Source organism: Amia ocellicauda, chromosome 17, assembly GCF_036373705.1.
Source record: "Amia ocellicauda isolate fAmiCal2 chromosome 17, fAmiCal2.hap1, whole genome shotgun sequence".
Classification (NCBI taxonomy): Eukaryota; Metazoa; Chordata; class Actinopteri; order Amiiformes; family Amiidae; genus Amia; species Amia ocellicauda.
Genome location: NC_089866.1, coordinates 18,000,674 through 18,028,209, shown reverse-complemented (window position 1 = coordinate 18,028,209; position 27,536 = coordinate 18,000,674). Strand labels below are relative to the sequence as shown.

General features: G+C 39.2%; 1 protein-coding gene across 2 annotated transcripts; it reads right to left on the bottom strand.

Annotated features, from left to right (window-relative positions):
- Window positions 1–1,990: 1,990 nt before the first annotated feature.
- Window positions 1,991–27,155, bottom strand: nf2a (NF2, moesin-ezrin-radixin like (MERLIN) tumor suppressor a). Of its 2 annotated transcripts, none has more exons than XM_066690118.1 (16): window positions 26,067–27,155; window positions 21,255–21,380; window positions 20,259–20,381; window positions 15,978–16,061; window positions 11,715–11,783; window positions 11,241–11,323; window positions 9,946–10,021; window positions 9,519–9,653; window positions 9,351–9,425; window positions 8,648–8,764; window positions 8,102–8,224; window positions 7,605–7,822; window positions 7,176–7,281; window positions 6,787–6,914; window positions 6,232–6,391; window positions 1,991–2,520 (listed from the first exon to the last, which is right to left on the bottom strand). In XM_066690118.1, exons 1-16 carry the CDS (start codon window positions 26,178–26,180, stop codon window positions 2,470–2,472), a joined length of 1,788 nt encoding a protein of 595 aa, XP_066546215.1. In that variant the 5' UTR covers window positions 26,181–27,155; the 3' UTR covers window positions 1,991–2,469. The 2 variants fall into 2 exon arrangements, with proteins under 2 accessions (XP_066546215.1, XP_066546216.1); XM_066690119.1 differs by having other exon boundaries at window positions 8,648–8,761; window positions 26,067–27,154.
- Window positions 27,156–27,536: the final 381 nt, after the last annotated feature.

Sequence of the window (27,536 nt, the reverse complement as noted above, 5' to 3'; positions counted from 1 at the left end):
GTGCGATCCGGCAAATCTGTGTTACCGATCAAGCCAGTGCGTCTGAAACATCCAAAGTCGACAGAAAAAGGTGCTGTGGGCTCATGCAGGATTGTTATGAACTGAATTTTAAAAATGAGCATTTTAAATAGATTGAATCATGCATGTAAGCTCAAAAAAGGTCTTGGTTGTATCGTGATAAAGCTTTTTAGTCATTAATGATCATTTACTTTGCTTAACCTCAGAATTATATATATTTTTACAAGCCATGCAGCCAGCAGAAACTTATTTCCTTCTCTATCTCAACTCTGCATCATTATTGTGTTAATTAATGATTAACCAATTAATGATTCACCTTTTCCCAGATCACAAATGCAGCAAATATTGAATCCCCTAACAGCAGGTTCAAATGCCTACAGGGGACATACAATGAACAGCTCCACTCAACAGAGATAGACGAGGTATCGGTGAGGAAATGTAAAAGGGACAGAAAATGGCTTTATAAAGCTGCAAAGTAACTTCCCTTTTAAGGGAATAAAGATTTTTGAAATTCATGAAAGATGCAGGAGCAGAATCTTTGGCAGGTTGAGTTTCTCATTACCTCGAGGGGCAGAAGGTGCAGCACAAGGATGTATTGCTTTACACCTGGTGATTAATGAATCCCAAGGCCACACAAGCCAGAAAGCCTTGAGTTTACATCTTTCGGTAAGAATCAAGGGCAGAGGAAAAGACTGGACCCAATGTTACAAAAGTGAAAAGTCAAGGAGGCAGCATTTTGCCCACCTTCAGTTTTTGTAGAATATTATGTTTGCACCACTTTACGGTCATCTCTAAGGTATCCAGTTGTTCTTCAAAATTTGCCTGTAAATGTCATCTTCTCTTTAACGGTCCTGCCACTCTCATTTTTCACAATTTTTATTTCCTATAACATACTGTTCCAAACTTATACTGTACCTAGTAAACAAGTGTTTGAAGCTGCAGACGGTACATTTGAGAAACATGAGTTTATTGCATAATAGATCAAGTTGGCTGTAGGGACCCGACTGCACGAAATACTCCAGTCTCTCGCATGCTGCTACAAAAATCATGTCACCCATTTCCCATAGACAAAACAACCATCATTTGTATTCATTCACTTATGTAAAACTTGGGAGGAAATAAAAAATATTGTATTCTGTAGGTAAAAGACTGCCCCCTGCTGCTTGATTTACCTCAGATAGATTTATATGAGCATTTATTTGTTAAGCACTATTTTATCATCTCAAAATGTCAGTTTGAAATTCAATGTGCTGGACTTTTGGGGTGCAGGACAGAGAACTTTTGTGTCTTTTAATACAATACTTCAACACATTTGAGATTTTATTGAGTTCTGTCTTGTAAGAGTCTTTCCTTGCTTAAAATGATCAACTGTATGGTTTTGTAAACAAATCAGTTGAATAACAGATTCTCATATGCTACATAAACAGCTAATCCACCAAAGGTCGCAGGGGATTTCAGTTTTCTGGTCTATGTTTTGCCCCGGCTTGCTTGACTGATAACATTTCCAGCCTAACGGGGATATTCTTTCCAAGTGTAACACAGAATCTAATCTTTTCTTCATTACAGCATTACATCAAACAGTAAGTGGAAATGCAACAACCCAGTGCCCCTTTCATTTGCTGTTCAGGCTCTGTGTGAGGGAGCCCCATGCATAGAAATCTGTTTGAGCAACTAATTTCTTGTCATTTATTTTCTTCCTGCCTCGTCGGAGCATTGTAAATGCGCTGTTTCCAGGGAATCGTAGAGAGTAAGCAACAAAGTACATGTGCACCTCATATTCTACTTAGCCTCTCATTGCCTTTTAATTATTGTTTTATACAAAGTCTACACAAATATTCATTTCAGAGTGAAGTGTGAAGCAGTAATTATTTCTCGTTTGGTTGGTTCGTTGGGTTTTGTTTCAGTCGTTGCACTAATTTAGGATTAAACTGAGCATTCGTTCACGTTAAATAAATAAGAACAGTACACAGACCATCGTATATTTATATTTAATGAAGGCGTCAACGTTGTTCATCAAACCGTCAATGCACTTTACATTGCAAACTGTTCATAGCGTCCCTGCTCATAAACACAATAACACATTGTCAGTTTACTGTCACATCCAATAATATGAAATTCACACGATAACCTTTACGACGGCCTTTCTATTTGTTTTCACTCGCACGTAAAAAAAAAAGTGATATAACCGACGTTCTTCCTTAATGTCAGTTATGTTCAGAAGCTTCACACAGTCTTGCCACTTCAAATGCAAAACTCATTTAGAGAAACTTAACACTCTTGGTGCGTCTTGAGATTTTCACTGTGGTTGTGAATGTAAAATGCTTCCCTCCAAATGCTCTGGACTTGGTCAGTGTCTTTGCGTTGGACTACATACAAGTCTGGTGTCATTTCTGCCTTCAGAGCTTGCGATTCCGGGACTTCAGTTGGGGGTTGGGGAGTCCCTTTAGGAGCCTAGAGTTCTTCGAAGAAGGCAACTCTGGATTTTGTGCTCTGTAAAGTAAGCTGCAAAAAGCGTAAAAGAGAGAGATGTTAAATGTAACGCAAGTATAAAAATACTTTACCCGCACGTCTGCTGCATCGCACCTGCTTGAAACACCAAGTAGACCTGTTTTAAAGAACAATTGCTGAAGGCTGATAAAATATGAATGCTTACTTCTGTTTCTCTTTGTACCTTTTTAGGATACAGGTGGAAGCATCAGTAGTTCTTGAGGAAAATGAAGCAGGATCTTCACCCCCCCCTCCTGTCATTATTTGTACTTGCTGATGTTACTGTGAAACACGTGTACTTTTAATTGCATTATTGTCTTCTCGTAGACTCAAAGAGTCTACGAGAAGACAATTATGCAATTAAAAGTACACGTGTTTCACAGTAACATCAGCTACTCTCTAACCCTATTCCTGGAGAGATCCAATCTGTCAGGTTTAATAGTGGCTGAAGATCAAATTAATCTGGACTCATTAAGCTAAATAACTAGTTAAATTACAGAGCTGTAAGACCAGAGTTGTGGAGAATGTTCTGTTCATTTCGTATTGCTTTTATGGTTTGCAATTCACGGTACACGATTGTTTTCGTTTGGTGGACCTTCTGCCGTACATTCAGGTTATCCAATAAATCCACGCTCTGCTAACATAGTTTTCAAAGCGCTGTAATACGTCCGTGATCGAAACCAACTGCCCTTGATATGCTTCCACACTCCCTTTTTGTTCATTATTTATACACCCTTGATAATGTTCAAAAGGTGGCAAAAAAAACATTGATTTAAATACAAATAAAACAAGGGGAATTTTTTTTTTGTGTTAAATCAATTGTGGATTTTAAAAGCATGGCATGGTGTTTATCAAAATACATGATTTCTGGGAGAGATAGGGATTTGAGTAGCCCGTGTTTACCAATCTTCTTCAATTTCACGCTCGGCAGGGCGCCAGATCCGAGATGGGGAACCTGCTGAAGCGACGCCCTGAGCATCAACTCCGCGATCTGGGCCTCGGGCCTTTCTGTTGTGAAGATAATTATCTCGTGTCTGCCTCCAACTTGGCAGAGACTCTTATTGGGATCAATAAGGAAGAGCAACTCTGACCCGCGAGATGCCGCTAAGAGTTCTTGCACCACCTGGCTGATCAATTTTCTATCAGCCCTACTGAAAATGTAATTTGTTGTTAATCACGGGACTGCGTTGTGCCAGATCCTCTTCATCTTCTATTGATTGGGGCTGCTGCATGGAACCGTTTTCTTTTCATATTGTCTTTCTGCTTAGCATTGTCTTTACAGTGAGCCAATCTGTATAAATGACTGGAGTGGGCAATTATACACAAACTGCACAAGTGGAGAGTTCAGGTTTGGCTAGCATCAAAATTTAAGAGAGCTTTCCACAAACATTCTCCCAAATCATGTTTATCGATTAAGGTTAGCCCAGTAGAAGTTTGTATATATGCTGTTGGCCTTTAGATCAGTCATCTTTTCTGGTAAGGGGTGGTGGTTTTCTAGAAGATATTTTTTTGAAAAGTAGGAAATCAAATTGTTACCCATGTTGCCAAGCAATCATCAGCTTTGCTCTGAATTTCTCTGCCTTAGAGCTGTTACCTAGAAGATACAGATCCTAGAATACTGAAGGAAAAATTGATTCCCAACTCCGCTGTCACGTGGTGAAATATATCTTCACTTCATTCTGTTTCACACCAGGAAAATTTCAATTCGAACTTGAATTCCAGTATGTTTGAGTCGTCCACGTTGGGCGGACCAGAATTCAACTGGTTTCACATTGAGATTTTCCAAACACACTCAGTTAAAATAATGATTCATAATAATAATAATGTAATTTGAATATATTACTTTGTTTTTGGTCTTGCCCTACCTTTCCTTTATGTTGTGCTTTTATTGTATAATAGCAGAGGAAACTAAACGCACCAAGAGAATATTGAGTGTTTCAGCAAAGACGTTTTTCACGAACGGAGGTTGTGAGGCTTCAGCAATGCGGCAAGGCCTGGCAGATCCTTTGTGTTTCAGTCCGTCACTTCCAGAGTGTGGTTCGCTGTTTGGAGCGGTTCGTTTCCATAGGATTTATGTTTGTGGAGGTAATCTTCTTGAGCTATAAAAGCCCAGGTCTGGCACAGTTCAGGCTCCAGTGAGTTTCTACACAAACCATTAATCTTCTGTAGACCTGACCTGCAAAAATCACTAATCCCGGTCATTCACCCTAGGGCTCCTGGCATCAACATACCACCAATTCATTCTGCCAGATGCAGAAGGTTTTGTTTAACTCAACTGAAAACTATACATAAATTAAAAAAGAAAAACAATGCCCATTAGAGAGTCCTTAATATCTGTGGTTAATTTACCATGGATAAACTGCATGTTACCTCAAATCAGTGCAGGTCTACTAAACAAATAAATAGTTATTCACTCTCAAAAATTAAACACCCTTATAAAAGAATATTAGCTTTTGGCTTTAGTGCAAACTGATGTATGTGATTCCTTGCACTGAAAATGTAATTTGTGGTTTACCAATTGATATCTCTTGGAAAATGAAAAGGAGAACAGGGAAACAAAATTGTTCGCTCTCCATTTGGCATGAAAACAAAATATTTCTGTCTATTGGGACCAAACAATTTCTCCAAAGGAGCAAGGAGCCTCTCTCATCTTATTTTGATGTCTGTGAGCTGCAGACTTCTTTGAACATATATCCATGATATAAAACAGATGGTATTAAATTGTGAGGGGAAGTTGCGACTGAATCACAAACTACATCTGTGGTTTGCACACTTTCAAGCAAAATAATTAGAAAATCCTTCTCTTTGCATTGAGATTACTTAAAGATCATTAACTTAAATACCATTTCCTATAGCAAGGAATAAAAGGGCATGACTTTGCTAGGTTCTTTCACTTCCACCAGGATTTCTATTAATTGCTGAATCAATTGTGAGGTTATAAAAATAATACACTGCTGATGGTACAAACCCATTTAAATTGAATTTCTGTTCTACTGCCTCTCACTCACTCAGACAACTAAAGCACAGTTCAGCCGGCACTCTGAAGAGACTGAAATCTGATTAGAGAGAGCCCAGAATGGTAGATCTGATCTACGTGTTCAGCACTTCGAATTGGTAATATGATTATTTATTTATTCTTCAAAATGGAGAAACCTAATATTTTATAAGTGAGAATTACCACAGGAATGTACTGAAACCTGAATTTGTTTCGTGGGAGACATTACACTACTTCTACGTGACTCAGTCAATATTCCTGCTTAATGCTTTTAGAGAAGAAAATCTAATATGATCAACCTAAAAAAATATCCTATAAATTAATCTCAATCAATTAAGTGTAAGCACTGGAATGCAGCCGTTCCAGCAGGATCTATTTTAGAATTAATATTGCTCTCTTATGTCTTTTGCCACTCATGAGTGGAGCCCAGGGCACAAAGGGCTTGATGAAAGAAGCTTTAAAGTCTGAAATTGGCATTCAAAACAGGCTATGGCCGTCCAGCAATATTACACAGCAATCTCCGGGAAGCTATTTAACCATTAAAAGAAGCATAAAAAAAGATGCAAGGCTCCCAAAAAAAATATATGTCAGATAAATCGGTGAAGTTCAAACTGAATTAAAATGAACAGCGTCGCTGGCAGTTTGCCCCCCACCCCAATTTTCATCTGTGTTGTTCTAGCAGCTGTCAAACTACAACATAGGATTGGAAATGTAAGATTAATATTTTTAACCTTCTTAAAGTTGCTCTGTTTGCTGGTTCCCTTCTCGGTATTCTCATTGTGCAAGATGTCCAAAGGGGTCTCCCTCTCCTTCAGCTTCAGAGATTCAATCTCCGTTTTCAGTTCGTTCAGCTGCTCTTGCAAGTGTTTACTCTTCTCCATGTACTCCACTCTATAAAAGACAAAGAAATCCGCTTTCCATAAGTGGGAGAGCTGACAGGACCCCCTTGCCTTGGCACAGGGCAGTTTTAAGACCCGAGGATTGAGCAGTGCCACTGTAGGGGCTTACTTTTGTTTTCACACAGCGCCCGAGGATATTTGACTGCGCTCGAAATTCTTATTTATTGTTACAATTGCCTTGAAGTAAGCAATTTGGAGCAAGAAAACATATCTCAGTGGTTTGAGATCTAGAAACAGAACACTGCTGGAATATTTAGCACAAATCTAAAATAAAATGTACAAGTGAGGAATGAATATAGACACCCAAGCAATGTTACTTTCGACATTTGGGAACAACAGCATTGTTAACACATTCATCTTCCTCACATCAGTCGCTCCTTGACTTACTTTTCCTTCTCGATCTCCATGGAGAGTCGCTTCATGTCGGTGTCTTTGAAATCGAAGGTGAGGTTCTCGGTGCTGAAGTTGAAGCTGGGGATGTCGGGGGGCATGGCGTTCGCGGACGAACTGGTGGGCTGTGACAACATGATAACAGGTTTCGCTAATTGCCTGCCAAAACAATCCTCAAACTTTTTTAACCGAATTTAAATCGCACAACCTCACAGGACCTCCCAAGATTGAACAAGCATACTCTCTTGGAGGAAAAAAATAGAGATGGAGCTCATTAGACGGGTTTGTGATTGAGCAGCCTTGGAAACGACGTTAAACAAGTGCTGTGCAGCAAAGGGAGATAAATGCTGGGCTGTCAGAGATCGAGCCGAGAGTGCTGGGGTTACCGTGTACGCAGACTTGCTGGTGATTTCCAACAGTTTGTGTTTCGCCCTGCGCTCCGACTCCCGGGCCTCCTGCAAGTCCTGCTTCAGCAGCTCCGCCTCTTTGGCCCTGGGGTGGAGGGTGTAAGCAGGAAAGAGACAAAAGCACCTTTTACTTCACAAGGATTTAGCTAGTGAACCTTGCAGAAATAAGTGACAGAGAAATCAGTGTATCAATAAATACATTTAAGAAAATGAAACGAAAGAAAAACTATCTGTAGGTTTAAATTTTGAAAGCCTGTGAAGCTAAAGTAGGTTTAGCATTTTAATTACATTTTAAAAACAAAAAAACAAAGATAGACTGTCCTTCTATGTAAATATTGGGTAAATGTATAATATGCTCTTAATAACTCTGTTATTACACATTTCTAAACATGCTATCTCCATAGACACCTTCTCTCCGACTCCTCTGCCATTTTGAGCGCCAGCATCTCGGCCTCCAACATCTTCTGCTCCATCAGCCTCTTCTCCTCCTCGCCGCGGATGGCCGTCACTTTGATCCTCTGCATCTCCTGCTCGGCCTCGGCCGCCTTCTGGGCCAGTAGCTTGGCCTCTTCCTCAGCTATCTGGGCTTTCTCCGCCAGCAGGTCTGCAGTCTCCTCTGATCTTATCTGGAGGGAACACGACACACCATGAAGACTGGGGGGGGAGAAAACAGGGACTCCCCCAAAATGAATGATGAGAAGTAATTGGAGGTGATGCCAGGATTGCACATGCTTTGCAAATACAATAAAATCATTCAAAAATAATAAAAATCATGTGTCGTTTGTAATGTTCTAGATTTGATGACTGAGTCACAAGCAGAAGCAGAAGCTGCACATTAACATGTCAGGCACATACTGGCATTGGTAAAAATGGGATTTATTATTCACATATGGACGGGAGCTCACCAGGGCCTCGTTGGCCATCTGCGCCTCGTCCTGCAGCTGAAGTAGCCTCCTCTCAAGTTCGTCTCTCGATCGCTCTGCCTCCTCCCTTAGATGCTTCTCCCGAGCCAGCCGCTGACGCTCCATCTGGAGAAGAGAGGATGAGGGAGAGAGAGATGGGAAATAGAGAGAGAGAGAACGTTTTCTCACTTTCACGCAGAACTGCACTTGCATTTCCTTCCCACCAATATGTCACAAGGTACACCCTGAGCTACAACCCTAGCAGCTGCCTGTGTACGATACCAGCGTTCACACACTATAAAGAGTCGTTTTAGGGGGTCTTGTGGCTGCCAACACATATTGTAATCTTAAGGAAAACAGTTTCATGCCATGAGTGTTGGAATTTGATAGTGAAGACTTGTACATCTATGAAAACAATATCACCATCTTCCAATTAAACAGACATCTAACATACTGACCCAAGGGAAAATAGCCTGAATATTGTGAATATGCATCCTAAATCCTTATAAATTAGCTTTTCTCAGCGCATTTCCTCAGGTCTTCTCCCACCTGCTTCCTCGCTTTTTCCTCCCTGGCCTGAGACTTCATCTGCTGCACCTCCAGAGAATCCACCCGCCTCCTGCGCATGAAGAGATCGTGATTCCCGATGCACAGCTGGAGAATCTGCTGGGACAGGATACAGGGGTAAACCTATTAACCATACACACACAGACATACATACACTAATTAACGCACACAATTATTTACATTGGTGTACTTCCAGGAACTCCTGTATAGGTATGTTTGGGGGGGGATTTTCATTGCCAAGTTGTCAATGCTCAGGCCAGGGTTTCAAATTAAAATTTCGGCAGCATTTCGCATGATCCACAAGGAACACAGGGACCCATTATCCCTGTATATCGCTTAACTCACACGGTACATTTCTCAGTGTCCTCATTCAGTTGAATACTGCTTTGTAGTGTTTTCCTCTGAGTCTAATTTCAAAAAGCAGTCAACCCTTCCTGACCCTACCATGTTTCTCAGCTAACACCGTATTTTGACTTAATGAGTAGAAAGGTGCTATCCCCTTACCGTCTTATAGAAAAACACAATTTTCCCACCAGGAAATGTTTTTAGATGAAAGCCTCTCAACTAGAAACATATATTCTCCTGTAGATTAATCTATAGACCATCACTACCAAATTCTGTATTCCCTTGAGTTACAGAAAACAAGCAAGAGGAAGAAACAGAACTCTTCTTTTAAAGCACGTACCAATTTATTGACTCGTAGTTTAGAGGAGTTAAACTTAAACACATCCGTCTTCTTGTCCAAGGGCTTTATCGCAAACTGAAAAGAAACGGATCAGAAGTCTTTGTTAGGTTTCTGTCCGGCTGGTGACTGTAGTGTCTCTATCCCAATCGTTGACAACTGTCGGCGTACCTCTTTATCGCTGTAGGAGATGTTACGGATTTCATTCCAGGGAAAGGAGATTTTGGGAGTGAGTCTGTTCTCGGGATCGTATATATGGAGACCTAAAGCGTCCACCCCTAGCAGCAAGTCTGTTCCCTTTTTATTCTGTGCAAATAAAATGTAAAAAATACAAAATAAGAACAGAACATTATTCAGAACTCTTACAATATTCCACAAAAACTTTAGTCTGTCATAAAAGATAATTCAAAAGGGAAGAACTTTGGTTCCATTTGAAGCAACCAGATTTTAATGCCTGTTCAAATGATTCTTGCACACTTCCTAATTGAAACGAGATATCCTAACATTCGTTTGAGATTCAATTTGTATATATAATTAGATCAAAGGCGTGCAAATGATAACCCTTAACATATACTTTTTGTAGTAAAGCATTTCTTACCCTAATGAAAAAGTAGTTCACACCATACATCTCCAGGTCCTGAGCTATCTTTAAATACTCCATCTCTGCTTCGTCCCTAATAAAACGAGAAATCGAGCACAGCTTTTGAGTGGAATTCACCTCTTACTTCACTTACTTTTATACCTCATTTGTAGCAAATGTGTGAGGGGGGTGTCAGTAGGTTTAAATAAGGAAGCAACATAGCTATCAAGCAGATTTAAATGGCTTTGGATCCATTGTTAATTAAATTGATGCTTGCCTGAGGTCACACATTTACAATCTTTTCTCTTTTTTTTTCTTTTCTTTTTTCTTTTTTTAAAAGGGCAGTTAATTTCTTCAACATGTCATTTTCCATCTTATGGCTTAGTTTAACCTAATAGAAATTCTATCTCTTCTGCTCTCCCAGTGAGTCAGCGGTGTTAAGTAGGGAGGTCATTAAAAGTTAACAGCTCGGCATACTTCAGAAAATCATGTCTTCTTTCATTCTTTTTAAGTTTCTCTATTAATATAACACTGTTGGTTAGTCAAACAGGAGCGGATTCAATATTAAAATGAATGTCATCTGTATTTCTTCAATCTTCCAGAGCGTACTACTATGCTACTAGGTGGAGCTAATATTTCCCTAAAAGCCTCATCAGTTTTACATGTCACACAGTTCAAACTGCCTTCGGGGCTCCGGCAATGACTTTGCTGAACAAGTACAGCGTTATTGATTATCTGCCTTGGGGTAAACTACCGCCGTTAGAGGCTTATAATCAACAACAAATATGAGTACAATATCTGTATTCTCACCGAGTCAGGTCGTGTAATTGAGACATAGATCATTGTGTGGTGCTTTGGAAATAGTTCAGTCATCGTGCCTCATTCTCATGCGGTTTCTTTGCATTCACTCATAAAAGGCGCATTTTAAACATTACTGATTAATTTAAGGCATGATTTATATATACGCTTTTATGCCGCAGAACCAAATATTTCTCAGGTTACATATCTAAAGCCACAATGTATTAATTTAGGGTCATGTAAACGTCTTTCTGAGGAATTATTTCCATAAGGCAGAGAGCAGAAGAGACAAAATGTCAGTAGGATATTGCAATTTCTGTACCTTTAATTCAATTTGAACTAGCATCAGTAGACATTGCTCACTGTGTTTAGGAGGTTAATTGGCTGAAGGTGTGAGGAGGTTGCAGAGTTGTAATAACAAGCACACTGTTCCTTTGCTCCCAGATTTGTGTGCTTGTGAGATTCCACCGGGCACTGTATTAATTATAGTGTGATAGCAATCCACATGTCTGTACCTTGTTCTTCCCCTGTGTTCGGCATAGCAGGCAGTTATTCTTTCTTCCCACATCTCGGGCGTCATCTGATACAGGTTTATCACCTGCGAAACACACCAATCTTGTAGGCAGGTCCCAGGAAAAAGTGTACAGCACAAACAGTGGTTTCAGTAAACCCAATTTAGCTACGAACGTCTTATTCTCTTCTGTGTTTCATTCATAGAAAAGAAGAAAAAAGCCCCTCAAAATCAAATAAATGAAAGCATGCATTACCCTTCCTGTCATTACAGTAAACCCTTTGGTAGATTCTCTCTCTCCACCCTCTATCCTCTTTTAAAGCCTTTGATCTAAAAACTGCGCTACTTGCCATTTAACACATACCAACAGAAAAAAAGGTGACTTACTTTACACAGCGAATGCAATTACAGCCCGGAACGCAGCTGCAATTATCGACATGATAGAAACCTCAAGTGCTACAGGACCTGGTAAACTCACCCTCTTTGGCAACAGCTCTTCTTGAGCCAAAAACCCTGGATTGTGCACACCGGGATCATAGTCTCCATACTGCAAAATACATTTCAAAAGAGGGGGAGAGATTAGAACACGTGTCTTACATACATTTTACTATAAAAACACTAAGCCATCCCATAAATGACACTTTCAATAGAAATACAAGTTAATATATTATGATTCTTGGGGAAAATATCATCCAATTAAGAGGTCTTGGACAGTCATCATTCCACAGACAATTCCATTACAAAACCGTTCTGCCGTATCGTTCAATGACAGCCGGGCTATTCAGTCAGGGCCATCTTCCGAGTTCAACAAGAGATGTCAGGGATGATCCAAAATTAAAATGGTCAATCTTTCATCTGAGGAAAGTGACGCTGAAATGTTTTAAGTACATATTAAACTCCCAAGGTTTTAGATAATTGTCTCATTAAATCAAGCTATCTTGGATCTTTATAAGATGATCAATCACTCGTGACTAGGTGTGCTCGGAATAATTTCCGCGGGGGACTCCGGCATCCCTGTCTGGTGGTACGGCCCGAGGACTGGGGTGGAGGAAGAGGGTGGCATGAGGTAAACATTGCCATGAAAATAAAAATGGTAATGTGTGAAGGGGGAACCTCCCACAAAACACAGGGAAAATTCTGGCCCAGCTGACAGCAAGTAAATCACTGTCCACCTTTTTGATATCTTCATTTGCATAAATTAGCTCTTGAGAAATTTCAATTTAGATTCCATCCAAAACATAGCCCAGACTTGGCTTGGGCTCATATTGTAAATGATCTGCCGTCCTTGCTGTTTCTGCAGATGTTATGCTAAAAAGAACACAGGACAATGAATAATTGATGGAACAAGTCCCCGTGAAATCAGTTATTGCCTTTTTTGTCAGTTCACCAGAAGAACATTTCTTAAACGCATTTTTATATATATATATATATATATATATATATATATATATATATCACACACAGATAGACAGATCTATCAGATCAGCAATTAGGCAATGAGTGAAAACAGTCCTTCATTGGGGTTTTTCATGCTGGATCAGATCACTGATGCCTGCCTGCACAGACATAATCAAGATTTTTGCTTGTTTTTGATTCCTCCTTGACAACACTCTCTTCAAGTGGTCACAGGAGCCCAATCTTCAACCTCTGTTTTTGACACACACCTCCGTTGAGAAACACGGTACGGAAACATGGCTTTCATTTTCATCCGCATGCAGATTTGTTTTTAATGGTGACTCAAATATTATCAGCTTTTTGGCATGGTTTGGTATGCTACGGTGGACTGGATATCTGAACATTTCACCAGAAAGAAAGGAAAACTTAACTAATTTGTGTAGGCCAGTTAAAAATAAATAAATACATTTAAAAACAATGTACTCCATCTCCTAAGGCCTCCCCAGTGCCCAAAATAGCAAAATATGCCAATCAGAGAGCAGGTTGGGCACTGTGGAGCAGACATGACTGGTCTGAGTCTGTGATGCATCGTTACAGACTATGAACAGGATTTTCTTGAGGGTGAAACTCAACAGTCCCTTAGGCACAATTGGCCGATTACTGCTGCCCTTGACTGGGCTCGAATTCAGCCCAGGTTTATCCAGAGAATGCAGTGCTAAAGCAACCCCTGTAGGATGCTTGCTGCCTATACATTATTGATAAGAGTACCATATTGAGTATTTCAGCTAGTAGCAGTTTTAAATGATTGGGGTTTTTTCACCATTATAGAAATAGGGAGCTTTCATTTATGCCCCCCATTTGGAGCCCATCTCCTGAGCCGTGTTGAGTTTCCGTTGGCAATGTCTGTCACCCATAGCTTCACTGGTCTGGAACACTTTGTGATTTTTGCAGTAAAATGAAGTTTGGTGATGAAATGTATGTTGGTCCAGGCTAGGATTAGGGTTTGAGTCCCCAGTAAACAAAAGCTCTCAGTTTGGCAGATGCAGGCCATATTTCAGAATGAAGATTTTGAATATTATTTAAGTGTAACAGTATTTTTAACTATGAATATAGAAGAAGGTAGCAATGCCCGTATAGTTACATATGAGCCATAAATGCATGAATTAATGTATAAGTAGCAGCCGCTAAGCCTGGTGCAGAGATTAAATTTGCTCAATTTGAAAAAGCAAAAGGCTTTTTCCGACTAATTAAGTTCATGATGTTATTTACCTTATTCAATTATGTTATTTCCCCCTAATACCATGCAAGAGCTGCTATTCAGAAGACACCGTGTCAGGACACCAAAGCATAACCAAAAAACTGACAATAAACTGGAGTAATACACAAAAGGGACTCCGATGTTATAAACATCAAAGCCGAGCCTGTCCTCGATGCCGAGTGTAGCCGCGCCTGACAGCTTAGTACTGCCTTTCCATTACTGAGAGCATGATCTGGCAATAAAACAAGGGTTTGAGATTTGTTGTTTGTCATTTTCGAGCTTAACAGCTTGACAAACAGATGAAGGGCACGCGGTGATTTACTTTGGAAGAAATCCGTGAGGAAAGGGTACAGGCTTTTAATAGAAGAGGTACAACAAGATACGAGCTGCAAATCAGAACGCTAACATAAAAAAAGGCCAATTCAATCACTTACCTACAGGTAGAACTGAAAGGTTTTATTTTTTTCCCCTCCATATATTAAATAGGTAGTAATGACTCAGATTACCCTGAAGAACAGGCACCGCACTGTAGCTCATGATTTTACAACCTTGCACTCATGCTACACCTCCCTAAATCTCATCTAATCCCTCCTTTTTGTTTATGAGAGGGACACAATATTCAGAATGGATAAATAATTCGTCCGCATATATCTTTTCTGCCTAAAGCAGATCTGCAAATTCATCGTGGAAAAGTTACAATTCACCTCACGGCTATACTTGAGCCAAGGAGTTGACTTGGTGGGGTTCTGCACCAGCAGGGTGCACGGCGCTGTGGAAGCGTCTCTCAGGGCAGCTGTTGTCTCAGAGCTAGAGGCAGAACGGCGCGTCTCTTTTGACTCCTCTCGGAAATCCCCGCCGCATGCAAATCAGCTCACTGCTCTACTGCCCTGACACAAACCGGGCCTCTCCTGTAGCTCCCGGGATCTCCGGACTGACTTTAAATAAGAACCAAATTGAGAGAGTGCAGCTTCTCTGGAGGGCTGCAAAAATAAATCAACAAATACTGCCAGCCAAAAAACAGTTTCCAAGACAAACGACACGACAAACACGCGTTTGTCGTCTTGTTTGGTTTGGAAACTATTTTTTGGCGGGCAGTATTTGTTGATTTATTTTTTGAGAAGGACCCTTATATTAAGATGTGGCCATTTTTTATTTACTTTTAAAAAAAACTAAAAAAGACTTATTTAATAGTAGTTGTCAGTAATTTGAAAACATTTTCACCTTCTGCTGGGTTAACAAAACCATGGGTTTCGATTAATGACTTATTAACCTTCAAATTCAGCATTTTGGTAAGGATTTCTCTTATTCAAAAGAAGTAGAGTCAGGTATACTATAAGTACATTTTAGTATAACCAAAGCGTACTTATACCTACAGTGTATTTAACTGCACTTCTCTTTCATAAGGGTTGTCGGGTCAGCCGAGGATTGAGAATCACCTGTTGAGTTCTGCTTGCTGATCACACTGGTATTTCTGGTGCCAGGGTTCAGTAAAGAAGAATCATTTGGGTTTATTAAACTCTTGAGGCCGTGATATCTCCTGCTGTGGGTGACAGCAGAGGTCAGTGGAGTTGAGCTCAGTCCTGTTGAGCTTAATAGCTGAGCAACTTCCATTCATAAGGCTCTTGAATTGAAACGAGGATCTTTAAAGAAACATTTCGACACATCGATGAAACGCCTGACCTTAAAATACAATCTTTAAATACAAAAATATATGTTTAATCAATAAATAAACTGGTGTGTTCTTTCCACATCCCAATGCTCCTGTAGAACAGTTACCCAGACCTCACGATGCGCTCAAGTGTGGCGAACTACAAGGCTAATCAACCGACTTTGACCTTTATGAAGGAAACGGGAAAAGACGTTTTTTCCTGTTAAATCTGTTTAGCAGATTACTGATTTTGATTCATTCTTGTGGCAATCAGTGTTTCTGAAGGTCACATATCTCATCTGAGCAGCTATTGTGAAAAGCTTTAGGTTCCTTAAATATGATTACAGACTATGCAAATAAACTCATTGCTAAAATACATTTGAAAAAACCGTAACAAACCGATTCAGAAACATGAGCTTTTTCTAGAGTTAAAAGCTGACCTTGGCCTGGACGGCGTATGAAGCCAGCAGGACTGAAGCCTCTGGTGGACAATAGATCTCTTCATCCAGTATCTGTTTCTTCACCTATAAAAAGATATTAAACAACAATATTACTGTACAGAATCTCTACACGCAAAAAGCAATACAAATGTCATATCAATGGTTATTTTAATCAGCAAACTGACAAGTTATATAAAGCAATTGTATTTTGTTGCTTTGATTGATCTTTGTGATTGAGCAGATGGTGTGGTTTGTTTTGAAGGAGAAAAGGAGAAAGATTTTAGTGCCATGTTTATTTAATTTACTGCAGATTAATAAACTCCATCTGCAACACAGTAAAAGGGTCTTGCAAAAGTAGCAGGAAGATCAAACAGAAGAAAGCACTCCACAAGGGTACCAAAAGACATACAGATTGACAGATTCAACAGTATAGCACAATAAAATGATTTAAGAGTGAATAAACTCGTTAACAGCAACACCTTACGGCAAATAAATTAGTTTTTAACTTGACAGACCTATATCACCATTCAGTTCTTCAGGATCTGCTAATCAAATAGGATGCTCAATGTATATTTATTTTAAAAAAAAAGTGCTTTTAAATGCTTCAGTGGGTAGTGTACCTGATATCTAAGCACATCAATGGTGTAATACCAGCATCTACAGAGGGTTTCATACTTTGTTCGCCTTCTGCAGCCAAATTATTTAATAGCCGCCATATTTTATATCAGTCTACTTCATCATTGTTCGCCACGATCATCTTGAGACAGCAATAACATCCATAACCTGAAATGTATTTACCGGATTGATCAATACACAGATTTATGTACCATACAGTACCATATAACTCTTCCTCAGGAACACACAATTCACTGTCTGTGAAACATCTACACATCAAATTCTGAGCTCAAGCAATAATACATCTTGAAAGATATCGAATTAATAATTTCTAGAAATTCTTACCATACCTTATTTTTCAACATGAATGATACATGCTATAATGCATACACAACTTTTCTGAAATCTCTCCATGCTGTTTCCATTTGCTACATAAACAGTATTTTGCTTTGAATTAAATATTTGTAATTAGGTTTAAAAATACGACACTTCTAACCACATTGTGTCTAGCACTTATAAATAAAAAAGGGGGCTTGCTTTTACCAGAGAGGATGTGAAATTGTATTTGCTATATAACAAATGTGGCCATTTGATTCTCTGTCTGGTACCGAAAGCTGCTCCTCAATTCACAAGGGTGGATAGCAAAAACAATACATTAATAAAAAGAGAGAGACGCAAAGGACCACAGTTTACAGGCAGAGGGGTTCAGACAGGCAGAGCGTCTGCGTTTTCCTGCTACCGTTTTAAATATAGCAAAGCGTTCAACACCAAGAGAACAAAGCTGACAGGTGACAGGCATCACCAGGGGGAAATGAACACAACCCCGGAGAAAGGCTAATGGGGGGATGTAGCACGAAGCTGCCCGTTTCAAAAATGGAGAAAAAAAATATCATTTTAAGCAGCAGCGGTACTATTCGTTTCCCCTCTTGCTGTGTTCTCGGAGTCTCAAACAAATAGAGTGAAACAAAGGGCAGTGGTCCAGATTATGGCGCCCAAGGCTGTGTTTTCAATCCGATTCAAATGCAGCCTGAGCTACAGCAGAGCTTGTTTTAGAAGTGCTTTGGTAAAAATTCTCATTACACAATCTGAACTAAATAGATTTATTTTTTTAATCCAACATAAAAACCATAAAGACAAAAACTACAGATAAATACAACTAATTTTGCTTACTTATTTAATCCATGTAATGTTTTACAAGCTGTAAACTCAGCTGCAAATTGTACTATACACAGAAATGCTATTTATTTTTTAAAAATCACATCTATCTGTGCCAATTTAAACCTTGTAACATTGCAAGCTTGAAATATCCAGCACCATTTTGGGTTAAAGCTCTTAAAACAGCAAATGGATCAAACTTCCAAGCAATGGGAGTTTGTAATCCAAAATAACCCATTATAACTGGTTTTCCAGACTGGGTAATGTGCATTAATTTGCCTATAAAACACGTGCATGTTACCTGCCATTAATAAAGAGACTTTATCTTCAATGTTATTTATACATCTATAGGACAGATGTTAATGCACAGAACCAAAAGTTCATGTTTCGGGTTTATTTAAATAAAGCAAATTTCCTTCCATGTATTTGGTAATGGGATTGCAATTGGATACAGTTTGGGGAGAACTAACTTGATCTGTTGTATGACAATGCTGCCTAGGGTGATTTAAGCCTGTGGAATTTATTTTTTCTGGATAAACTGAATTGTTTGGCATTATCTCACAGCCGTGAAACTCTCTGATTTAACAGCCACGTGCTGTTGCATTAAAGGTAAATCAGCTCCATATCTCGTGGACAGATTGTATTTAATGAAATCTCAGATGTGCCTTTTACTACATATTAAAAACACCAAGAGGAAAACTGAATGGGATTTTCAGAGAGTCTGGTTAAGCTTCCTGCAGACAAGACAACCTCTGAATAGATTAAGTCAGAATTCATATAAACAGCTACAGTTACCATTATGTGTGAATGTGTGTGATCTCCGTTGGAGTAAAAGTTGACCTCCTTGAAAGCAATACGTACAATATTTAATTATGGTTTTATGTTGCATCCTCTTAAAGCAACACAACATTTTTTTCCGTATCTAATCAATGACAAGCATGTAATCATCTCAGCACTGGACAACAGTTAGATGGGAATAAGTAAGTGTGGTATACATTATATATATTGTGGATTCAAAAACATTTAAAGAAAATTGGTCAAAAATCTATGAAATCCATGTATAAATGGCAATCTCTCTCAAAAATCTATTTGGTCTTGTGCAGATTCCTCAGTCATCATCAGAACTCCTGTGCTTTTTTCTTAAGAGAGATGGAATAGACATAAATATGCTTAATCCGATGGCCCTCAGAGCCTAATTAGTAGATACTTCAAGATTAATCAATTTCAGCATCATTTTTTTGTAATGTAGCCCCTCTCCCTCGAGAGAAGGGCCATTTTAAATCCCTGGAGGATTCCGGAATGAGAGACTGAATTCCTGGAACGTGTCACATTGATTCTGCTAGGCTGCACACCGGCAGAGTGGCAGTGAGAAGGAGATTATTGATTGGCAACACGCTGGGACTAAACAAGCCACAGCGAAGCCTGACCCCTGCAGGTGACGTTCATTAGAACTTCAACTGGAGAAAGCAAATGCAACTTTGCAGTCAGGCGACAACGTGAATCAATCCACAGCGCACTGGAAATGTGATGGTTAGTTAGCGACCCACTGGAGCAGGTTTTAACTGCAAACAATGCTTATATGCAAGTGTGGACGTACTAATGTTGTGTGGAAAATAGGACTGGTCAGTTTCATCGCTTAGCATTGTGTTCAATATGAATTTATATTAAATTGCAGGCATTATTTCTATATGATTGAGCAGTGCTTATTGAAGCCTGCCAGTACACCACTTTCATGGCTATTATATCTTGCACAGCCTGACCCCTATGAGTTTATCTTTTAAGAAATAAAAAATATATAGTATGCAAAATAAATGTGTTGTTTAAAAAAAAAAAAAAAGTATATATATATATTTTTTTTTTATTTAAAAGGCCCGTCCTTTTAGTTTCACAAAGAATTAATGAATAAAAAAAGGCAGGATACTTTGGAATAGGAATAGCAAGTCTCAACCATTGCTCTGGAAATAATCTTGTTTGATTTGTCATCTGTCTACTGGTTTCCCTTTTTGCCTTGGGGCTGTTAAAACCTTTGAGCCTCTTGGTTTGAAAGCACAGAGCAGATAAGATCTGTCAGTCTTCCTCAGTTCTACTTATCGTCCCATCTCCAACACACTGCCTGTGATGTGAGAATATGAAGTATGGGAACAAAAAAGGATAACTCACTTTTATTAATAGTAATACCACCCTGAATGAATAAGTGGGATTTTGTTTCTCCCTGGCATTTCCATTTCAAAGTCATAAACACATTAATAGTGCCAATCTCGCAAAAGAGAGAGGGAGAAAATGGATGACAGTCCTGAAACGTGGAATACCAAACAAAACTTTAAAAATCATAACTTAATGTTCGCACTGTAAAGTTCTTATGGATTCTGTGAATATAAATCATATTGTAGCTCAGTTGTTAATCCTCGTCAACTAATTTCCAGTTGACAATGACAAAACTAAGAACTTCTTAAAGCTGCCTTGGAATATGGACGTTTAAAAGGCATAAATCTGAAACACGCAATCACCAACCTGCAGGAAGAAAAGGTGCTGTGTTATGTCTTGTACAAGCTCCTCTTCTGCATTTTCTGGATAGAATTTGGCCAGGAAATTGAAGGTGATCGGCTCTTCTTTTGGAACGTCGTGGTCCAAGACCTGCAGAGACAAACTGGCAATGAGGAAAATAAATAAAATGCCTCTTTTCATGACTGTGGCCTGACTCAAGCAAATGAATACACACTGAAAGGAATAGCTTATGTTCATTTTCCCTCTGGGTAAACAGCAGTGAGTATAGCATGGATATTACATCAAATATAGCCGCAAAATACAATAAACACCAGGCACCGCAGACCACAAAATTAAGGAGAAATGCTGATGGATTTGGCTTGTCACACAGGTCAAGAGTACAGAGGAAAAACCGTCTCCAGTTCAGCAACAGTTACATAGCAATAAGCTCAGCAGTAACTCAATTTAAATATATATTTTTTATTATAAACAACAAAAATCCTGTAGCGATATCTTAATGAAGTACCAGCAAGAATACATCAGCCTGACCAAGGTAGAATTAACAAGTACCAGATTAGACACCAAATGTTTTAGATTTTAGGACGCAATACAAGTCGTTTTTAAAAGGTGAATTCTTCCCCAGTGGACACTCTTGCTCGAAAACCTGCCGTCTTGTCCCTTCCACTGAGCCAAATCCTGAGGATGGCTTCAGCAATTTGATGCTCTCTCGGGCTCCACTGGGAACATAAACTAGTTTAAAACACATTTGCAAAGCAGAAGGGAGCACATAAATGAGTCAGTGGTATATAAAAAGGACTTTTAAGTGACAGCCCTCCCGGCTGTGACTAAATATTTAAATTGTTTAAAATACCCCAGATGAAAAGAACAAGCATTTTGGCTAAGTGGTGAGAAAAATAGGAAGCAAAGCAAAGATTCATGAACCGGAGCAGTGACCTGCCACTCCCAACTTACAGGAAAAGACATGCTTGCATTTCCCTGAAGGCAGTGGAAGGACAGTTTTACCTTTTTGTCCATTTTAAGCCAGGCCACCGTGTCCTTCACATTGTACTGAAGTCCAAAAAACCAGGTCTCCCTCAGGCCCACAGTCCTGCAAACCAAATCGAAAAGGTCCTTCCCTTTCCACTTGACCTATGAGAAATCAAACACAGAGGTTAGGTGTACTGTAATAAAAAGCTCATGTCTTGCGTTGATCTGTGACATTATCCTTCTCATTTGTTTGTGGAGCAGTTTCTTGTGGTTCAAACATAACTTACCTTCGCTTGATAACTCTGCATTAAGCGGAAGGAAAAAAATATCAGTAAACCCTTGAGAGGATGGTATTGTGGCCCTGGTGCACATACAGACTACACTGTCCAAATGAACAAGACAAGCCTTCCTCTGTGGATTGTGCCTCATGCATACATGTACCAGGACAGTAACTCACCATGTTAGGTGGGAGTGTAACAATACGATCGAGGATGATGTAATCAAAATCATTTCATGTCCCACTGTAATCCCTGAACTCCAAAATATAGAACACCTTTGGGATGAACTGGAATTCATACATTTTACAAGAAGAAAAAAAGCCTTATTGAAAACCAAACAATTAACTTTTGATAATATAGGAGTTTCTAAAATGATCTATAGCAAGCTTACTTTCTTTCTCCTTACAAATGTATACGTTTCAGCAAAAATTCCAAATTAGATCAGCATATTGAGTAGCTCATTTGCATGTTACGTAAGGCTGGTTTATGCACAGATGATCTACTTTCAGACTCTAGCTGTAAGGTATGGATGTATGCATCTTCTAAAATTGTCACAAAAGCTGATGTTGCTTTGTAGATGAAACAATAATAATCTGAATTATAGTTGCTTCAGTGAGTAACACTACCAGTATTACAATTATTATGTAAATCCTCCGAGGCGTAGCTTCAAGCGGGAGAAGAGATCCGAGCATAATCAGCGAATAACCTTCCATAAAGAATGTGTGGAAAAATACAATCTTAAATGGAGTTTGTGAACTATTCAAACGTGTGATGAAAGTGAGAACAAACCGTTACTCATCTCACTTATCACAACATCTGTTATCTGAGGTTTGGTCAAGTCAGAGCATTGAGCATTAAATGTATTTAAGACAGGAACATCTGAGCATCGAATCCTGTGAGATGATCAGATTTCTTCTCAATTAATAATACTTTAATCCGTCTCTAAATGTTGGGTATTAAAGAAGAGAAGTATATGCTGGGAGCTCAATGAGGACAGGTTCTGTTGGTTCAGATAACATGTCTTTCCCAAAGTGACTGCAGGCTTTACAATGAAAAACATATTTTATACACACAAACAAATTCTGGGGGAAATTGTAATTATTACATTTCTATTATCGAAAGCTTTTAAGGTCTTAAACCCCATTTTCTCCTTGATTGAATACAAATGGAAAGATTGCAAATTCACAGGTAGGTCAACATTTTGATTTGGTCGAGACGAAATCTCGCTAAAATTCCCTGCTATAGGAGTTGGATATTGGACAATGTTCAAACTCTACAAAAGAAAAAGAACATCTCCAGACAGGCACTACCTTCTATTTGGACAGAAAATGATTAATCAAGGTTCCTTTCTTTCCTTTTTTTTCTGTTATCTTAGCCTAGACGTGATGAGCCATGAGCACAGAGTTTACAATATAATGAGTTTCAGGGCAACATTGCTCTATTATACCTTGAACAAGCTGCCACCATAGCTGCTGCTCTCCAGACAACAGCCTGCAAAAGAAATTAAACTATTTCACAGCGAATATGAAAATAAAAAAAACTGAGTTCTGTGGAAAATGCACCAATGCTCCAAAATATAATAGAAATAGAATTCAAGTAATGTAGTGTATCTTACGACAATCATTGGAACCATTCCCACTGGCAATATTTCTATAACTCTGCCTTCACAATGTACAGAGAGAATAGGTCTTTTTTTCATCATCTTCTTAATGGACCGCAATTTAAGCCATACCTAGAGTCAACCTGCAGTTTCTCAGTCATTCAAAAAAAGCTGCCGCTAAATGGCATGGATTTAACATTTCTCATCCAATCTGAGTTGTGTGTGGTCCTCAGAAAACCTGAAGACCATGTGATTTCTGTTTATGCAACTGAAGTTGTAATAAGGGAATATGTCCTTTTACACATTTTAAATAAATCTTCTAGACCTACATATAGTCTAATATATCCTTTTCAAATCAACGCGGTGTAAATTCCAGTATTTTTATTGGAGGGGGCAATTTGTCTGATCCGAAAGGGTCCGATTTCTGAAGCTAGCCTGGCCTTCACAACAAAGAGATTCAAGCTGTCAATATAACTTTATATATAGCCCCCAGCTCTGTGATGTGAATAGCAAAGATCACAGCAGGAGGAGAGATGAAGCTTTAGAGATCTGCCTCGAACCTCCAACCACAAGGTTAACTATTATAAAGTAAGAGATGAAAGCAAAGGTCATACATTATTGAACTGATGGTACCAAAGCCATTGGTGGAATAAATCATATTTCATACCATGGATAACATTAAGATTCTGTATTTTTTTGTCATGGGTTGTTTAACATTTTTACAGAGAGGACTGATTTTTGTTTTACTGTGCAATGTTAATTTAATTCAAGCTTGAATTAACCAGCGTTCTTCACGCTTTGAAAAAAATGTAATTTTCTAAATTGAAGGGGTGAATTAAAACTTAACATCAGTCAGTCTATTTAATATGATTAATTTACCATGCAATCAAAGAAAAATAGACCCCCTTCTGAAAATCTATTTAAAAATTGATTTAAAGAAAGAAACTATCACCTGAAATAAAACTGACATGGACAAGTCACTTCTGAGCAACTGGCTCCACCATGTGGTTTGGCCGCAGTACTCTTAAAATGTTAGAATACAGCACATTTGACTGCTATTGCATTTTACTTATCAAACTAAAACTAGTATTTGAAACCCCTGCACCTTTGTTGTTGACTGACCCACTTTATTCTGTGGTGCTTCGTTTAAATTAACACTTTATTTATTCATGATGCCTGTTGATTTGTTATCATATTGTTAACTTAAAATTACAGGGTGCATCTAAATAGTTAAAGGCCATATTCTGACTTTTAAAACTTATTTGAAAATAATGTAATTAAGAAAATTGACTATTTCACTGGCAATTAATAAGTGAATATTAACAAGTGATGAGATGAGGCTATGTGCTGTGAAAACGGCCTTCTATCAGTTGGCTCTTTCAGTGAAGCCATCACACACATTTCACCCCATCTGGTTTCTGTTAAATTAAAAACATTCCTCAGTCATGAGAAAACCATTTCCTGTCATCCCAACACTGAGTGGGGAAAACAGTCTTTTTAAAACGTTACTACTACAGGCCATCCTTAACTTCCATATTTAATTATCAATTTTCTAAATATAGACTTCTACAAAGCAGAGGCTGGTGATAAAATCAAGGTTAATGATGAAGTCAATGGTTACCACGAGGTCCCGCAGACCTGAAAGCCAGCGACCAAAGCTGGTTCTTTTCAACTCCTGCTTTACTAAAAAGGCTATTATCTTTTGAACATTCACTCAATTAGCTTAGCACTGACGTTCATAAAAGACAGTTAATCCCCTTAAAATCAGTACCGTGTGCTACATAACTGACAACATGCCTCAGCAACAGACAATTATTTGGTGGGATAGCATTAGCAAAGCAATGCGGTGGGCCCTTATTGAACATATTCAATTCATCTTGTTACACAGGCATTAAAAGATGGGGATCTGTAAACACTGCAGCAGGAAACAAGTTACCAATGGAAGACACTATGCATTTTGTCAGAAAGTTGGCGTGAGTGGATGCTTTGCCAGAGAAAAAACTCTTCAGATGTTAGATGCAATTTTACAGCTAACTAAATGCAATTTTCAAGCTACACTTTCTCTATTGAAGAAACCAGTTATATTAATCCATACAGTGTGAAATACATGCAATTAATGTGATAATGGAATTATACAAAATAACAGCTATGCATAAAGTTAGCAAAAATAGTATTTTTTTTTTTTTACAACTTTCCTGTGATTGTAAGGTTCAGAATAAGAAAAAAAAATACATCACCTCAATTGCTTAAAGTATGTAATTATATAATGTATATTTCTGTGATGCATTGTGGAAAGAGTTGTTGTAGCAGTAGTAAAGGAGAAGTAAAGGAGGTTAAAAGGTAAAGGATACCAAGCAATATGTATCCAAAAAAACATGCAATAGATACACGTGATGAATTCTAATGAAATTAAGTATTTCAGTAATTCCTCACACCCTAATACTTTTCATGTCCAAACAAGTACATCTGCACAACTCATGTGCTTCTCTTTCCCCAAAGCTGTTGCGAACCGAGAAGTTTCTGATGTGTGCAGAATGGATGGAGTTTACATTGATATAATATCCTCATGAGCTGTCAGTTCATGGGTGGATGAAGGTCTCTCCATCAACGGGCAGGCTGACCCACCACTTTGGTAGGTGACCACATGGGAGTGAACTGCTCAAACTAAGCAGCCCAGGCCCACTCCTTTGTATTCACAATCAATGTAAAGCAAAATGACAGCAAGAACCAACTCGAATGACTGGAAGCAAATATTACTAACATTATTGCTCCACAACTAAAGCATCTATGCTCCTCTTTTAATTTGACAGAAGCATCATTACAAAGGTGTTGATGTTCAAGCACTACTTCTGTGTAACACCTGTGGCACAGTTCATCATGTCTAACTCTCACAACATACACAACAGCACACGTGTAACAGATAGGGATGACATAGGTATGATCAGGACCACATGACTGCCATGCACTCACCTCACAGCTGAACTCCATCTCAGCATCCATGGTGACGATCCGCACGTTGAAAGCCTTGCTGTGTTTTCTCCTCCAGGAGCTCAGACCCATCTTTGAGGCTATGGCGCTGGCCATGATCACTAGAAGCTGGAAAGCCCTTGAAAATATATGCACTGGTGTAAAGATCAATCCAATGTACACATCTGCTTTGGGATCATTATTCTAGTGTGAAGCCATGTCACAGTCCATCACATCAGCAGAGCACAGAGGGCGATATCCAGTGAGCAGATGTGTGATAATGTGTGACCCCAGCGTTTTCTGATCTCAATCAAAGTTCCTCAGAGGAGCATCTCTTATAGAAAGAACTGTATTAAACAACCATGTCATTCAATAAGAGCAGCGTCCCTTTATTTCATTACTGAAATGCACTTCTTGAAGCGGATTGAAGATTCAGTTATTTACTGATCCAGTTTTCTTCCACATGGATACACAATCCCAGTCACTCGGGTGTTATGGTTTTCATTTTAGAAACATGTTGCTGTCATTCCCAATGAGAGAACTGATGACGTGGGGTTAAACGGGACATTTCAAAAAGCAGGATGTCATGCTGTAAAAGTGATCCTTTCATGCAAAATCCCTTTTCACATCCATAAAAAAACACAGATTTAAGATTCACATCATTCCACGTGGATACGGTGTGGTGACGTCAAGTTAAAGCACACTATGCACACTTTTTCGCCTTTTTTATTGTGCTTTCTTGATCATTGTCTCCACTGCTAGTCCTCTTCTTGTATTTTCAGTTCAGTGCGTGTTAAAATACCACGGTTTCTTGACCGCTAATACTAAAAAAAAAGCTGCATTGAAACTACATTTAGTCCCAGTTGCTGTTCGCTTTTTCTGTGGAAAACGCAACTTTCCAACTACTTCCCAACACTCCCTGCATTTTGTGGCTGGTAAAACAGGGGATCCCTGGCCAGAAACTCCACGGCATCACCATCCCCCTTTCACTTTGCGCCCGTGAAAAGTAACTTTCCAAACACTGATCGCCACACAAAGCTGCAACATCAGGAGCAACACATCACTCCGAGCCCGCGGTGGAGGAGGCCCCGACCCCAGCGCTGCCATCCGATTGGCTCGTTGCGACCACATGACCGTCACCACAGAGGGAGTGTAGCGCTAGATAGGCTGGGCTGAAACTACAACAGCGGGGTTTGTATCACTCCGCCCAACGTGTTGATCTCTGTCTGATCATCCAGCCTCCATCACCGGATAGTAGTTGATCTCAGGTGGGCACAAAATCCTCCCCTTTCCGCAGCAGAGGCGCTTCATTTAAAGACGCAGACTTTGCCATCTATAAATCATACTCTGTCTATCATGCAGACCTGCCACTCTAACCATCTCCCGGTCTAATTGTGCAGCTTTAGATAAGTATATCAATTATGCACGACTCCACTTTGAGAACAATGGCAGCTGGGGTGTCACATTCCCATA

Excerpts from the sequence above, each read along its gene's own strand:
- nf2a (XM_066690118.1), bottom strand. The coding sequence starts at position 26,180 with ATGGCCAGCGCCATAGCCTCAAAGATGGGTCTGAGCTCCTGGAGGAGA. Across the intron at positions 7,282-7,604 it reads GCAGAGGAGTCGGAGAGAAG|GGCCAAAGAGGCGGAGCTGC; the intron begins GTGTCTATGGAG and ends CCTCCACCCCAG. Across the intron at positions 2,521-6,231 it reads AACAGAGCAACTTTAAGAAG|CTTACTTTACAGAGCACAAA; the intron begins GTTAAAAATATT and ends CGCTTTTTGCAG.